The sequence below is a fragment of the Paroedura picta genome, chromosome 16 (assembly GCF_049243985.1).
Source record: "Paroedura picta isolate Pp20150507F chromosome 16, Ppicta_v3.0, whole genome shotgun sequence".
Taxonomy (NCBI): domain Eukaryota; kingdom Metazoa; phylum Chordata; class Lepidosauria; order Squamata; family Gekkonidae; genus Paroedura; species Paroedura picta.
Genome location: NC_135384.1, coordinates 26,601,242 through 26,616,643, shown reverse-complemented (window position 1 = coordinate 26,616,643; position 15,402 = coordinate 26,601,242). Strand labels below are relative to the sequence as shown.

The 15,402-nt window shown below is 48.9% G+C and overlaps 1 protein-coding gene across 1 annotated transcript in view; it reads left to right on the top strand.

Annotated features, from left to right (window-relative positions):
* The first annotated feature begins 463 nt into the window (after positions 1–463).
* IGFBP4 (insulin like growth factor binding protein 4) overlaps positions 464–15,402 on the top strand; it is a 36,574-nt gene continuing 21,635 nt past the window's right edge. Inside the window, exon 1 of the mRNA XM_077312883.1 lies at positions 464–937. Coding sequence (XP_077168998.1) covers positions 577–937 — 361 coding nt within the window. The 5' untranslated portion in view covers positions 464–576. The remainder of the gene's footprint in view (positions 938–15,402) is intronic.

Below are 15,402 nucleotides of genomic sequence, written 5' to 3'. Positions count from 1 at the left end.
CCTTTCGGTCTGATTATGCACCCCCGCCCCCCGCACTGCCTTATAATGAATCACAGTATCGCCCGCTCCGGCTGGCAGCATCCCCTCCTGCCTGGTGCTTTTTAACTGGAGCTGGCCGAGCCTGAACCTTCCTGCCACGCAGAGGCTCCCCTTCCCCTAAAGTTCCGTCCAGAGCCCCCCCGGGACCGGCGCCGGCCCGTCCTCTCCCTCCCCGCGTCCCCCCGGCGGCCGAGCCCCCTCCGGAGCCCCCCAAGTAACCGGAGACGCGAGCTCTTTGTTCTCCCCCCGGCGCTGGGGGGGCTTCCCTGCCGGCGGCCGCCCTTGGGCTTCCTTCGCCGGGGCAAATAAGGTCTTCCCTCGGCCGTGGGGCAAGCCGCGGTCGCTGCCTCTGCCGCTGCCTCTGTCGCTCCCTCCGGCGGGGAGGTGTGGCTAGCGCGGGGTATAAAGTCCGAGGCGGGCGCCCCCCGCCTCCAGTGGCGACTTTCCCCCTCGCCGGAGTGCCGCCTCGCCTCGCTCCGCTCTGCCAGCTCTGCTGCTGCTGCCGCCGCCGCCGCTCGGGTCCCCTGGCCGTCCGCGATGCCCACCCTGGCCATGCCCCCGGGCACCGTGCCCGTCACGCTGCTGCTCCTGGCCCAGGTGGGCTTGGCCCGGCCGGAAGCCATCCAGTGCCCGCCGTGCGCCGAGGAGAAGCTGGCCCGCTGCAGGGCGCCCGTGGGCTGCGAGGAGCTGGTGCAGGAGCCCGGCTGCGGCTGCTGCGCCACTTGCGCCCTGGCCCGCGGGATGCCCTGCGGGGTCTACACGGCGCGCTGCGGCTCCGGCCTGCGCTGCTACCCGCCCAGGGGCGTGGACAAGCCCTTGCACACGCTGATGCACGGCCAGGGGGTGTGCATGGATTTGGCCGAGGTGGAAGCCATCCAGGAGAGCCTCCAGTCGACAGGTAAGGGGGGAAAGGGGGAGGGGGGCAAGCGGGTGGGCGCAGCGTCCGGAGACTCCCTGTGCCAGCCAGGACACCAAGGATGCCTTATAAGGGACATTCCCTAAATGCAAAACCGACAGCTTCCTTTGCGGTGCCTTTCATGGAGGGCTCAAGGCTGGGGCTGGATGGACGTCAGAGTGCCCGCTCTGACTACCTGCCAGGTGCTGCCCTCTCCATCCCCTGGCATCGTCTCAGTCCCTGCCCTCTCTTGTGTGAGTCCCCTTCCAGGCTGGGTTGGTGGTGCCCCACGTCCTGCTCGGCCGCTGATGGGATGGACGTTCGAAACTTCCTTTGGCTTTACCTTTTTACAGGCTGAACTCACAAGGAGCGTTTGATCAGGTCCAGCATCCCATCTCTGGATGGCCAAAGAGGCCGAGGCCACCTCCTTATGTCCCCTGCACGCTCTGGGATTCGGAGGTCTGGTGCCTCTGAATTTGGACATTCCTCTCAGTCACTACGGCTGGTAGCCATTGATAGACTTACCCCACTATACATCTATCCAATCAGCTTGTAAAGCTGTTTATTCCTGTGGTTTTTCTCTTGTAGTAGTGGGGAAGAAGGCTCTCAGTTTGCAGATCCGGGCAGAGATGGGGAGTGTGGGGAATGCATTCTGCTCCCCTGCACTGCCCTCCCCCCCCGGCTCCCAGAGGGCCATGTGGATTTATTTCCACCTGTTGTGCATCTTGCGTTTTTAAAACTTTGTAAGCGCTCAGGAGATCGCGCCCTTCTGGAAGCAATTTCCATATTCCCGGCTGTGTTTTGGATTTGTGGATCCAAGGCCGGGACAGATGTGGGAATTGGGGGGAAAGGTTTCTCCTGTATAGAATGGTGTCCCCAAGAAACACCTGCATCGGGTCACCTGGGCTTGGCCATCATCACGGTCCCTTTTGTGGTTGCTCCCTCTGGGGTCCAGCTGAATGGGTTTCTTTCTCTGCATGCGCAACACACGCCAATGTCCTTGCATGCTGGGTGAACCTGAAATCACAGCCACCCTCTGGCGGCTCTGGGCTGGCAGTCACAAACACAGGCAGGAAAGCGTGCCTCCCCTTCTTGCAGGTGGTGGTGGTGAGGATTCCATTGGTTCAGCCAAGCCTGGATCTGTAAAGACCAGGAGGGAGGGTCGAAGGTCCGAAAGCATCCCTGGGGCAGCATGAAGCGGCTGAGTACGTGCTTCCCCAGGGCACAAACATCTCTGCAGTTTTTTTTTTCTGTGCCAGGGCTAATAAATCCAGGGCTTGGCTAATCATATATATAGTAGCCCTTACGGTCTGCATGAAGGTTCATGGAAAGCGGACAGGTGTCCATCTTACTGCCTCTTTGTAGCAGGCCTACTGCAGTACTAACAGCCTCATGGTAGCAGGAATCCTTCCCAACAGGTGAGTTCGCCCAGGTAGCCTCCTCTTTGAGAGATCCAGCGTGTGTACTGGTTAAGAGCGGAGGCTTCTAATCTGGAGAGTTGGGTGTGATTCCCTGCTCCTCCTCCACATGCTGTGTGACCTTGGGCTAGTCACAGCCCTGTTAGAGCTGTTTTCACAGAGCAGTTCTATCAGAGCTCTCTCAGTCGTACCTACCTCATAGAGCGTCTGTTGTGGGGAGAGGAAGGGAAGGTGATTGTGAGCCACTTTGAGAGTCTTTCGGGCAGTGAAAAGCAGAATATAAAAACCAACTTTTCTTCTTCTTCTTCTTCTTCTTCTTCTTCTTCTTCTTCTTCTTCTTCTTCTATTACTGCATGGCTGTGCCGGCAAAAGCATAGCAACCTTAAGAGCGAACGAATGCTGCTGCGGGGTGTGTGTGTGTGTGTGTGTGTGTGTGAAGCAGCAACAGTTTAGATCTACCCTGAGCTGCCTCCAGTAGGTGTCATAAGGCTGCTTATACCAGGGAGGGCATTTCGCAGCTTTTGCATCGCACCCTTTTGGGAAGGACCTTGCTAATGGGAGAGGAAGGGTCCATAGGATCATCGGCCCCACCCGCGAGGCTGCATTATTCTCCCCTGCAGTGTGGGGCTGCTCCACCCTGAATGGGCTCCTGGCAGCGTGTGCGAAGGATGCTGTAGCACAGGGTGGCCAAACTGTGACTCATCAGATGCCCATGGCCTACAATTCCCACGAGCCCCTGCTTTATGTACCTTATGTGCAGAAGGACTCAATCCCCACCCCCAAATTACCGATCTTGATTGACGAATGCACTTTGAATGCACTTTCCAAGTAGGGCCCATTGTACGCATGTTGGATTATGCACTTCCAATGCACAGGGAAATCGAGCTGCGAAAGCACATGGAAAGCACATTCCCCGTCGTGTACGGACTGGAAAGCTAGCCTGATGCCATCAGATCTCGGAAGCTAAGCGGGGCCAGCCCTAGCTAGCATTTGGATCGGGGACCACCAAGGATGCAGAGGCATCTCTTGCCTTGAAACTCTATGGCAGGGGTGGCCGAAATGTGCCTCTCCCAATGTCCATGGACTACAATTCCCATGAGCCCCTGCCATAAATCAGCTGTGATCTGATGGCGAAAATATGGCTGCATTTGTAGGGTGTGTGTGTGTGTACAGTGTGGAGGAAGCAGGAGCAACGGGTGGGGGTGCAGCCAAGTAAAGTATCTTTGACATTACTGGCAGGACTTACTGCCGGCATGATAGATACGCAGTGGAGGCAAGGACTGTAAGACATTCAATTTATGCTCGTGTGCAGTCTAGGAATTCTGCAACGGAGGGTGAACTCTAATCCCCCCCCTCCCAGTGCAACAAATAACAGCCTGGAGGAGAGGAAGAATTTATGTTGACCTTCTCCTCCCCAGCAATATGGCCCTCCGCACGGCTTGAAAGAAGAAATCATAAGAGCTGGGAGAGGGAACGCCAGTGTCCAGAATGGTGGGTCGTCTTGGTGGGCTGTTTGGCTCCATCCCTGTTGCATAGATGACTTGCTGAAGCCAGGGTCATCTATTAGCGGTTAGGATGCCGGAGGGGGGGGGGATTAGTGACAGCGTGTCCCGCATGCCAAATTCATCTTGGTTTTCCAGGGACAGTGCCCGTTTCCTGGAACTTGTCCGTCCCTGATGAAATACAGTCTATTTTTTTTCTTTTTTTGGAGGGTGGGGAAGCCTTTGAAACTAACGCTCATGTTCTCCGGTTTCCCTAACAGAGCTTTCTCGGAACTGTTCTTCCAGAGACGGCAAACACTGTTGGGTTTTATGTTGCAGCTCTCGCCAGATGCAACCGAGACGAAACATTCGATGACACAATAGAAGCAGAGTCCAGTTGCACCTTTAAGACCCACAAAGATTTATCCAGGGCGTGAGCTTTTGAGTGCAAGCACTCGAAAGCTCACGCCCTGAATCAATCTTTGTGGGTCTTAAAGGTGCTACTGGACTCTGCTTCTATTGTGCTACTTCAGACCAACCCGGTGACCCATTTGAATCATTCGATGACTCTTCGCTGTGGTGCCGGGTGCGAATGCAAAGTGTTTTTAGAAGTGCAGGAGGCAGGAAAGGGGCAAGACTTTCAATCTGAGTTTTAAAAGCCCCACCCATTTCTCCGAGCAGAGAAGAGGCAGGAAGGGGAGAAGATAATTTGGTATTTTCAGAATTACCTCAGCCCACCTTCATACAGATGCTAATAGGTCTAGACAAAGGGATGGTCAACTCCCGCCCCCTCCCAAGACAGAAACAGAGATTTGGAGGAATTAAATAGGAGACAGACTTCAGGAAATGCTTCTCTGACCCGCCTGACTTGGTAGTGGGTGGAGAAAAGAGAGGTGATAAAACTCAGGAGGAAGGCCTCCTTTCTGCTTTCTGGGTGTCCGTGCCTAATATGCTAGGCTAGACAGCTAGGCATAGTCAATGGGAACAACGTAGAGATCTGTAATTTCCGGCTAAGGTTACCAAAGGATAAAAGCCTGTAAGTGGCTCGAGGCCGGATTTGTGGTGTCGAGGGGTAACCTCTGTTCCCCCACCCAACCCCAGAATGGTGGAGGCTTTCACGAGGTGTGGCTGCTGACTTGCCAGGGGTTAGTGTGCAAAACAGCAGGAGAAGCAGATTTTATCTGATTATTTCTTTGGGTATTTAAACCCAGCTTTCCTCTCCATTGGGAATCCAAACAGCTTACAACGTGGTTCCCATTCACCTTCATAACAACCCTGCGGGGTAGGCTAGGGCTGAGAACGAGTGGCTTAAGGCAGCCTTTCTCAGCTTTCTTACCATGGAGAACCCCCTGAAACCTTCTTCAGGCTCCGAGAAACCCCAGCAGTGACGTGATTGTGCAGAATATGGTTGGGAAACGTAAGTGGAGACACGCCCAACTGGGGACCCACCCCCTCCAGGCCCATCATTGACCACGCTGGCTCTTTAATAACATTCCTCCCTCAAAAAATAGTGGTTGTCCCCTCGCTAATCCTATCTGTGAGATAAAATAGGCTGTCTGCAGGGACTGGTTGTTAATATTTTAGCCCAACACTGTAATCTGTACACACAGTAGACTTTGACTAAAAGGTCTATATAGGTCAAATTGTGGCTCTCTAGATGTCCATGGACTATAATTCCCACTAGGGGCTCATGGGAATTGTAGTCCATAGACATCTGGAGAGCTACAGTTTGACCGCCCTGGCTCTATAACAGGGGTAGTCAAACTGCGGCCCTCCAGATGTCCATGGACTACAATTCCCAGGAGCCCCTGCCAGTGAACGCTGGCAGGGGCTCCTGGGAATTGTAGTCCATGGACATCTGGAGGGCCGCAGTTTGACTACCCCTGCTCTATAACATTACAAATGCCTATGCGCTTGTTCACCCCCGTGAGCTGTTAATATCAGAAATATATAAGATGAAAAGGGGGTTTGAGGGTTTTTGACCAGAGGTGGCTTGGAACAGGCATTCGATTTGGGGAATGGCCCCAATCCAAACGAGTCTCTGAAGGCCATCAACCTCTAGCCCTGGGGCTCGGTGGCACCAAGGGGGAAGACCTTGCCCTGTTTGTTTGCCCTTTGTTTGATTTGCTGCCCACTTCCTAGTTCCTCTGATTAGGTCAGACTTGTGTGGCTCTCTTCCAGAAACCCAACAATACATACGTGAAGAAAGACCTAGGAAATGCAACATGTAAGGAAGTTAAAAATATAAAACGAATGCCTGGATGACTTTGAGCCAGCAGGGAAGAGGGTTATTGGGCTGCTGCCAAGCTAATAATATCCCAACCGAGCATTCCAGCAAGAGTTTTCTCTTGGTAGTAATCTGCCTTGGAGGCTGTGTTACTTTGGATCCCTCGTACTGTCCAGGATAATTCAAAGCCTCTTAAACATGGAAGAACTAAACACTGGTTGAAACATGTAGAAGAATGCAAACAAACAAAAAAACCCAAATGACCCCAACTCACTGCAAGTAGAAAAGCAGCCCAGCAGGGAGCCAACTTGCTTCAAATCTTTCTTGGTATCTTAAATTTCTACTTGCAGGGAGGGCATTTCCCCCCCTTTATGTGGGAGACCAGAGGAAAGCAGAAACTCCCCAGCCCAGGAATGTAAAGTGAAACAGTTTGTTTTGTGGCCTGAGGATTAGCCACAGAGTCAAATGTAGCTCATCAACAAACTATTTAATTAATTACAGAGTAAAGTGATACGATTCTGGTGTCCAGATGAACTGTCAATTGGGTATGTGGCAAAACAAAGTAGGGATTATTTTGCTCAGGATTTGGCGACCCTTGCGTGCAAAAAGAGAGACACCACGCGTTATTAAACAGTTTCTGGACACTGCTTCTTACAGGACTAGATTTCCCAATACGGCTTAAGAACTCTCTTTAACAAGTAAGTTTTGTTCTGCATTCAGCATTTGTCCCTCCCTGAGAAAAGGATGATTCAGAATGGGACTTAATCTCAGAACTGGAAAAGTGCAATCAAGTCTTTTCAATGTTTCACTGTGTGGTTTAAGGAACAAAAAAAGGTATACAAAGGGAGGTAAGGATCCGGCTGACTTAAAACCCTCATCTTTTTGAATGCAAGTTTCTAGTCCTCATGGATGCAAACAGAGTGGTGAAATCTTAAAAGCGAGACAGAGTTCATTAGGATATCTGGTATTCAGGACTAAGTCTTCATCTCAGTTAATAAGCCTGCCCCATGATTTATACATTATGCAGGATGCATGCAAATGGGGCACAGAATTCTGATTTTTACACCCTAGCCTACCTTTGTCCTCCAGCAGTATCACATTGATTTTTTTTTTATCTTGGCTCTGGTAAATTGGGCCTAAGACCTTGAACGTCAGCATGCTTTTAAAAATTAATCACCTCCCACTGGTGGTCAGAAATTCAGTGTCCATCTCAACAAATTTTGAGTCCAGCAGCATCTTTAAGGCCATCCAAGTTCTACTCAAGGTATGAGCTTTCGTGTGCATGCGTGCTTCTTCAGATACAATGACATAAAACTTAGTTGGTCTTAAAGGCGCTTGCATCTGAAGAACTGTGCATGCACACAAAAGCCCATTCCTTGAATAAAGCTCTCTTGGTCTTCAAGGTGCCTGACTGGACTCAAAATGTGCCCTGCTGCTTCAGACCAACACAGCGACCCGCTGGAATCTGTTTCCATCTCTGTTTTGCTCGACATCCTAAAGGATGTAACCTTGGAAGTTGCAACAGGAAGCCCCCTTTCCTGCCGCCCGTGGAAATGAGGGAGGTCAGACCTCCAGGAAACAGCTGGGGCATCCGAAGAACATCCTTTTTGAGAGCGAATCTGGAACCGGGGTTTCCTCAATCAGTGGGTACAAACAGCTTTCCCAACCCTGGTTACTGAGATCGGTGACATTGCGTTTACGGTCAGGCGGCCTCTGACCCCGACTGGCAGAGCTGATCTGGCGTTATGGAATGTTTCAGTATCGATATCAATTTATCGATACGGTCATCGACCAAAATACAAGAATACAAGAAATAAAAAGCTTGTAGCACTCGAGGCCAAAGGGTGAGTCAATTGGCGTGTTCAAATTTAAAAGGAAAGAGATCTCATTTAAAAACGTTGAAAAGAAACAAAGATATATAAAGCTTTTCCTGGTGCTTTAAAAAAAAAACCCAGGAATTGGAGCCTTGTGAGGCAGTAATGCATTGCTAAATGGATTCCATTTCTTTTAAAAACGTTGAGTCTTGGGAGGGCGGTATACAAATGCAATAAATAAATAGAAAGAAAGAAAGAAAGATAAAGAAATAAAAAATAAAGAAATAAATAAAATGACAAGATAGGAAATGTAAACAACGAAGCAGGAAAGAGACCCTTCTGCTAAGATGGATACTGGACAGTAAATGCAGCTTGAAGTATCTCTTCCTACCGTTTCCAAAAACATGTCCAACACAAAACTGACCACTAAGGAACGACCAACCACTCCCACTTCCCAAACCTCCAGTGCTGTGAGACTATCCGTTTCTTCTCAGTGATATACAGCACACTTACTCAGTGACACCAAAGAGAAAATCGAATTTTTAAAAAAGGTGCAGAGAGAAAGCACAGAATTCGAATGAAAGGCCCACCAGTACTAATTCAGTGATCATCCAAAGAGAGCTGTGCGTGCAGAAATGGGCCGACTTGACTGGGGTGGGGGGAAACATTGCATTGAGTGAATGAGAAGCAGTATGAAAGATCATGCCAGAGGTAGATCTGTGATGTACCAGCAAATCCTGGGCATTTCTGTCTATCAGCCCCCTATAAGCATGGCTTTGGTTCTGGGAAATCTCCAGGAAGCCTTGGCTGGATGATTGCTTATCATGAGAAAAGTTGCTGGTCTCAGGCAGAAATCCTTGCAACAGAACTCTGTAATTTTTGGGATTTCTACCTGTTAAATAAATACCTGGGGATCGCCTGGCTGTCCCAGTGGTTACTAGTTATTGCAACCAGAGCATTAACTTCATCAGCACAGGCAGATAAAGAGATAAAGATAAAGCCTTTCTTTTGAGGTCAGACTCTTCTTTAAGGCCCGTCCTCTAACATAGACAGGTTCTGCTTCTGTCCAGTGGAATTAGCTGGAGTCGGGTTTTTTTTCCTTTTCAAAATCTAGTTAAAGAAGATTTTTTGTAAAGAGTTGTGTGACAACTGAGCAGGGCACAATAGCCTATAGTGAGCTGCATTTCTACATACATTATAGTCGTTGTGCAGAAGTCTGCACCTACAAAGATAAGGTAGCATGTGCAACATTTTTGTCTTCTTTTTCACTCTAGCTATAGATCCCTCCCCCTCCCCACTCCATCAAGTCACAGCTGACCTGTGGCAACCCTCTAGATCAAGGATTCCCAGTCAGGGGTCCATGGGAAGTCAAGAGGGGATTCTCCAGCCTTTTCCCTTCTGCCTTAGAATCATAGAATCATGGAAGGGACCTCATGGGTCATCTAGTCCAACCCCCTGCACTATGCAGGACACTCACAGCCTTCATGGACTTGGCCACAAGCTGGGGGGCCAGCAGCTTCCATTGCTCCCCCTCCCTGCTTCCTGAGCATGAGGTCTCTCATGGTTTCTCTCCCTCCTTTCTGAGTGTGAATTCTCTTGTGGTTTCTGCACCTGTGAAGGGGTGGAGCCTGCCTGCCAGCCCATTAACACAGGGGGTGATGTCACTGGTGTGTGGCATATCACTTCTGAGGATGTGGCAGGGAGGTGTGGCCGACTGTCACCACTTCCGGGGCTGCTTGAAGCCTGAAAAATTATTCCAGGGTCTCCTCCATGGTTCAAAAAAGGTCTCTCTGCTGTTTTCAAGGCAATGGATTTCCAAAGGCGGTTTTGCACTGCCTGCCTCCGTGTCTGGTATTCCTTGGAAGACTCTCATCCAAATGCAACCTTTCTTAGCCTCTAAGATTCAAAATCATTCAGGTCAGAGCCCACCTAGACATACTAAGGTTTCAAAAGTGTAACGGTGACTAATTTGAACTTATTGTTGAAGCTGAAGGCATAACAACCACGCAAACAAAGCATTAAAACCATACTGGCATGAATTCAAATAACGGTGACTCCTACCATTATGGTCTGTGGAGAGCCAGGGTGGTTAGAGTGTCGGACTAGGACCTAGAACAGGGGTTTGGCCACCTAGAACAAGGGCTGAATTTCCTGGGAGCTCGCTGGATGTCCTTAGGCCGGTCACCCACCCTCAGCCTAACACAGGATTCTTGTGAGAATAAGATGGAGGAGAAAAGAATTACATAAGCCACCTTGGTTCCCCACCGGGGAGAAAAGTAAGATATAAATGAGCCAAATAAATAAACACCTTGCAGTAAGTGTCAGGGTGGAGTCGAGGTCTGAAGGTCAGGCTAAGAGAGAGGAGACCAGGGTTGCAGTCTCTGCTCCACCATGAAGATCACTGGGGGACTGCACACCTGGGACTGGGTGACCTCAGCCTAACCTTCCTCATGGGGCTACTGCGAGGATAAACTGGGTTGGTGGTGGCAGAGAGTAATGTAGACTGCCTTGAGGAGCTCCTTTGCAGGAGAACGGGAGAAAAATGTGATTGTTAGACACTTCCCCGGGTCATTTGGCTGGACACCCGATGTGATCCAGAGTGGCAAATCTTAACTCTACCTGGGTGAGCGGGAAGTGCTGACTCCTGGCTTATGCCGTCTACCTGGCAGGAGGCTCTGGGTGGGAAGGTTAATGTACAGCCCGGAGAGCAAACATTTTTTGTCTCGTGTTGTCTCAGTGCTAGGAACAAAATCTTCTGAAACTGTTATTTTTGGCTCTGCCCTTTACAGAGGGACAAAGGCGAACCCAAGCCCTTGGCAGTGGTGGGGGGGGGGGGCTGAGGTGGAGATAGGAAAGGGAGGGCAAAGGTGGTTGGATGCCACAAGTTGGCAAGAGGGGTGCTTTTCTAGGAAAAAGTAAATTCTGTGTTTTGGGAACTTGGTCTCCCCTTCCAACTCCTCCTCCTCCTCCTCCTCCATCACTGATCAAGAGCCTGATGCAAAGGGAAGGTACTTGGAAAGGTTATTTCTCTCCCTCTCTCTCTGGCCCTAAACTAACTAATTTATTTATTTTATTTATATACCGCCCTCCCCGGAGGCTCAGGGCGGTTTACATAAAACGCATAAACAATGCAAGAAACAACCCATAACATATAAATAACCGTAATCTATCCATTTAAAAATAGCCTGCTCCACCATGGTTGCTGAGGGGTAATATTTGAAAACTGTGAGGTATGAGGAAAACAGACCTTTCCTTCCAAATGAAGGCTGCCAGCAAAGAGAGATGGTGGGCTCCATTTTTTCTAGGCAGCAGAGGACAACGCTCAATGTCCCCCTCTAGTGGAGGCGGTGTGTGGTCAGAACCACTTAATGCCTTCATCAAATTGCTGCTTTAGATCAGGGGTAGTCAAACTGCGGCCCTCCAGATGTCCATGGACTACAATTCCCAGGAGCCTCTGCCAGCGAATGCCGCAGTTTGACTACCCCTGCTTTAGATGAACAAAATCAACTATTTTTCCTGTTTAATCCCCCTAACGCCAGCTCTGACTTTCTTCTCCCTCTCCTGATTTATTTACTACTTGTCCTATCCAGAAACTCTTTGCATGCTCATGAGGAGGATCCCTATCAATCTGAGCTTTCCTATTTTGTTTTCTTTCTGGGGCTTTGAGGAAACAGCTTCTGGCTTGTTCCCAATTCATGCACACTCACTGTTTCCTCGGCCTCCACTGGAATAGTTAAAACACCGAGAGCATTCTGTTATTCCCAACCTAATCTGTCTAGGCCAGAATGCGACAAGGAAGATTTTGAATTTTAAATAGGCAATAATATCAGTTGTCCTGAGGAAAGCAAACGACGTAGCTGTGCCATTCCCTACTCCTCACCCCGTTTGCAAGCAGGACACATTAAAAAAAAATGGCTTTCTTGCTGTTTTACAGAATTAAATCAGCCTCAGTTTCATAAAATCACAGTCTCAGGCTTCATTTCAAGTGATATCTCTGGACTCGAAGGGACGCCAGCCTCCAGGTGGGACCTGGGGATATCCTGGAGCTATAGCACATCTCTAGGGGGACAAAGATCAGGTCCCCTGGTCCAGACCTAGAACGTTAAATAATAATAAACCTAACTAGTCCTCAGCATGTGGAGAGAGCATTCCCATCCCTGCTTGCTAGATTAAGGAGAGACAAAATTACAGAGTTTGTCACTCAACATGGAGTTAAATTGTGGTGTTCACTACAAGTAATTGACAAGTAATTGGCCACTGCATGAAAAAGCTGGACCAGATGGACCACTGAGCCAGCAGGAGACCTCAGATGTTCTGATGCTACCTTTCCGAGGATGTTCAGGTCCAAAAGTGTGACATACCTGTAATTGACAGGTGGGCATACCTGTAATTGACAGATAGCTTGGTGTGCAGCAGCGTCATGAGGAACTCAGGAAACAGGAGATTAAAAAAATAGGTGGTAAGGGTTAGGAATGTCCTCACCTGGATGGCTGAGACGAGCCTGTTCTTGACAGATTGCAAAAGCTAAGCAAGGGTTGGCCCTAGTAGTCAAGTCAAACTTTATTGTTCTAGGCCATAGGCCATCGCAAGGCTAAGCAAGGGTTGGCCCTGGTAAATATCTGACTGGGAGACCACCAAGGCTGCTCTGCAGAAGCAGGCAGTGGCAAACACCTTCTCTTGACTTGGAAACCTTATGGAGTTACCATAAGTTGGCTGCAACTTGACAGGACTTTCCACCACCACTACCACCATCAAAGATCAGGGTGAGACAGAAAATGCTCTCAAGAAGCAGCAGCTATGCAGAGACCAAAGGAAACAACATTCAGACAGAAGTGGGGTCACAGAGTGGCTATCATCTAGGGATATCAGAACGCGCCCCCCCTCCCCCCGTGGGAGTCTCCCACTTTCTGGGGCTGCTCTTCACTGCTGGCCAGGTGTCTGGAAGGGGGAATCAGACCCCCCCCCCCCGGGGGCAAGAAGTGTTGGCAGAGTTTGAACATGCAGAGAAAGCTGCTTAAAAAAAATAAAAGTTATCTGTATGCCCTTGGTCAGGTTCTGGCTCTCAAAAAGGTAATAATTACCAAAGTGGTAATAAAAATGCATTGGCTGCCCTAAAAGTATATAATTAGAAATTAATTCCCATTATGCTTTATAGCATCCCAGGCTGGATAGAGGCCTTTAATAATGAACTTGAGACCCTGGACTCTGCTTTTTAAAGATCCTTATTAGAAGTTCCTAGAAGTGTGGCAGTTCTTCCTATAATTGCTGAATTGGGTCAACAAACTGGAGACTGAATCCTGGTTGCGGTCCGTCAAGTACTGGCTAAAAAATTGTTTTTCAGCCTCTCCAGGAAGTTTATTAATTGTCATGCTAGGTGAGCCATTCATCTCGATCTGGTATAATCAAATTCTCCCTGAGATCAAAAGCATAGGCATCAATGTAGCATGGCTCCCAGGCCAAGAGGAAAAATACAGAGATGATGCTTTTGTGTGGCATCAATGAAGCAACCTGCAGGAATGTGAGAAATGGGTTCCAGGACATGTAAGATGCAGGATCCAAAATCCTTTAGCTATCCATCTATAATAGCGATAACCTGTAATGACAGAGGAGACCCTAGGGCAGGGGTGGCCAAACTATGTCTCTCCAGATGTCCATGAACTACAATTCCCATGAGCCCCTGCCAGAATCCAAATTAGCCATTTAAAGAATTGGTGACTTAGGCCATTCTGCATAAGAATGACAAATTGGGAACCAGACTGACCTCCTTAGTAGAGGGTAGTAAATTCTTCCTGATTTTCCTTGCCTAGGTGTCAATTTCCCCCTTCCCCATTTTTCATGGCATTTCTATGTTCCATTAACTTTTTTTTAAAGGTCTTGTTTGCATCTGGCTTCATTCAAAACAAATTTATTTGCTCCCATTTAGATTCAGTGCGGAGAGAGAGATTCCAATTTTTTTTTTGTAGAACAGGCCAGGGTCACTTCCTTAGCCCTGGGCTCTTTCCTTAATAGGCACCAGAAATGCAAGAGTTTCTGAACGACGAAGGAAGCCCTTGCAGACTCATCTCATAAAGCAACGCCCCCCCTTTACACCCTACATTTTGCAATCTAACAAACCTAGCTAGCTCGTGGCAAACAAGCCTGCGGGAAGTGAAGCAACCGTTAAAACACGTGCCAAAAGCCGACAACCATAGCAACAACAAAATATGTTGGAGCAGATGCACAAACTTAACCTGGCTTGAAATGATTCCTTGACCTGAAATATCTTGGACGCTGTCATTTTGTAGGCCTCATTTATACTAGTGGCAGAAATGCAGTTGCTAACCTCCAGGTAGTAACTGGAGGCTGGAATTGATATTGGGAGTGGCAAATGAGTTCATGGGTGATCCACCATCATTAATTATATTCTCTGCCTTACTTCAACATTACCTCTCTCTCTCTCTCTTTCTCTCACTCTCCTTCCTTCCATCCATCCATCCATCCATCCATCCATCCATCCATCTTGGATAAATTATTTGTCAGCACGGCTTTTCTTATGTTCATATGAAGGCTTCAGCCTCTCTGCCCTGTTGCCGGCCCTCCCAAGGAGCTGGTTGGCCACTGGGTGAGACAGGATGCTGGATTAGATGGACCACTAGTCTAGTCCAGCATGGCTCATCTAATGTTCTCATGAAGGCCTCGGCCTCCATGCCAGGTTTTTCTCAACCAGGGTTTCATGAAACTCTGGGGTTTCTTGACAGCCCTGGAAGGGTTTCCTGAACGGGTGGGAGTTAAGTAATTTTTAATATATATTTTAAATTAAACGTTTAACAAATATCACACGACCAGTTAATCCAGGGGTTTGGTCATCATCAATGTGCAGACGACACCCAGCTCTACCTCCGGATGGATAGCCATCTGGATTCACCCCCAGGTAACTTTGCCAGTTGTTTGGAAGCAGTGACAGGTTGGTTTGAGCAGAGTCACCTGAAACTCAACCTTCAAAGATGGAGGTACTTTGGTTGGGTTAGAAGGGACCATGTGAGGAAGCATGTTTGGTTTCACCAAACCCTGGTTAAGGAAGCCCGGTTTACTTAGTGTTGTCAATTCCGGGTTTAGGAATATGGAGGCAGTGCTTACAGAGGATGAAGTCTAGGGAGGGGGAAAATCTCAGTGGGGACATGATGCTCTACAGTTATCCTTCAAAGCTGCCATTTCCTCCGGAGCAGCTGGCCACTGGACTCTGGAGGTCGGTTGTAATTCCAAGAGGACTTTGGGCCATATTTGGAGGCTGGCAATCCGGTGGATGGATGCACACCCACTGCCAAAAATGAAGCAGGCGAAACCTTTCCAATTCCATCTCCCTGTGCCAGAAAAACCTTCATGAAGATGTTAGTACAAGAGCAGGGTCATGGCCAGTACAAGCAAATATTAAGAGAAAGTTCTGCATTTGAGATTTCGTACAAGTCACATGTTCTGCCCTGCCCCCAAAGATCCTTCCCCTGAATCTCAGAATGGAAGAGACTGGATGTAGTTAACCGGGCATCTTGCA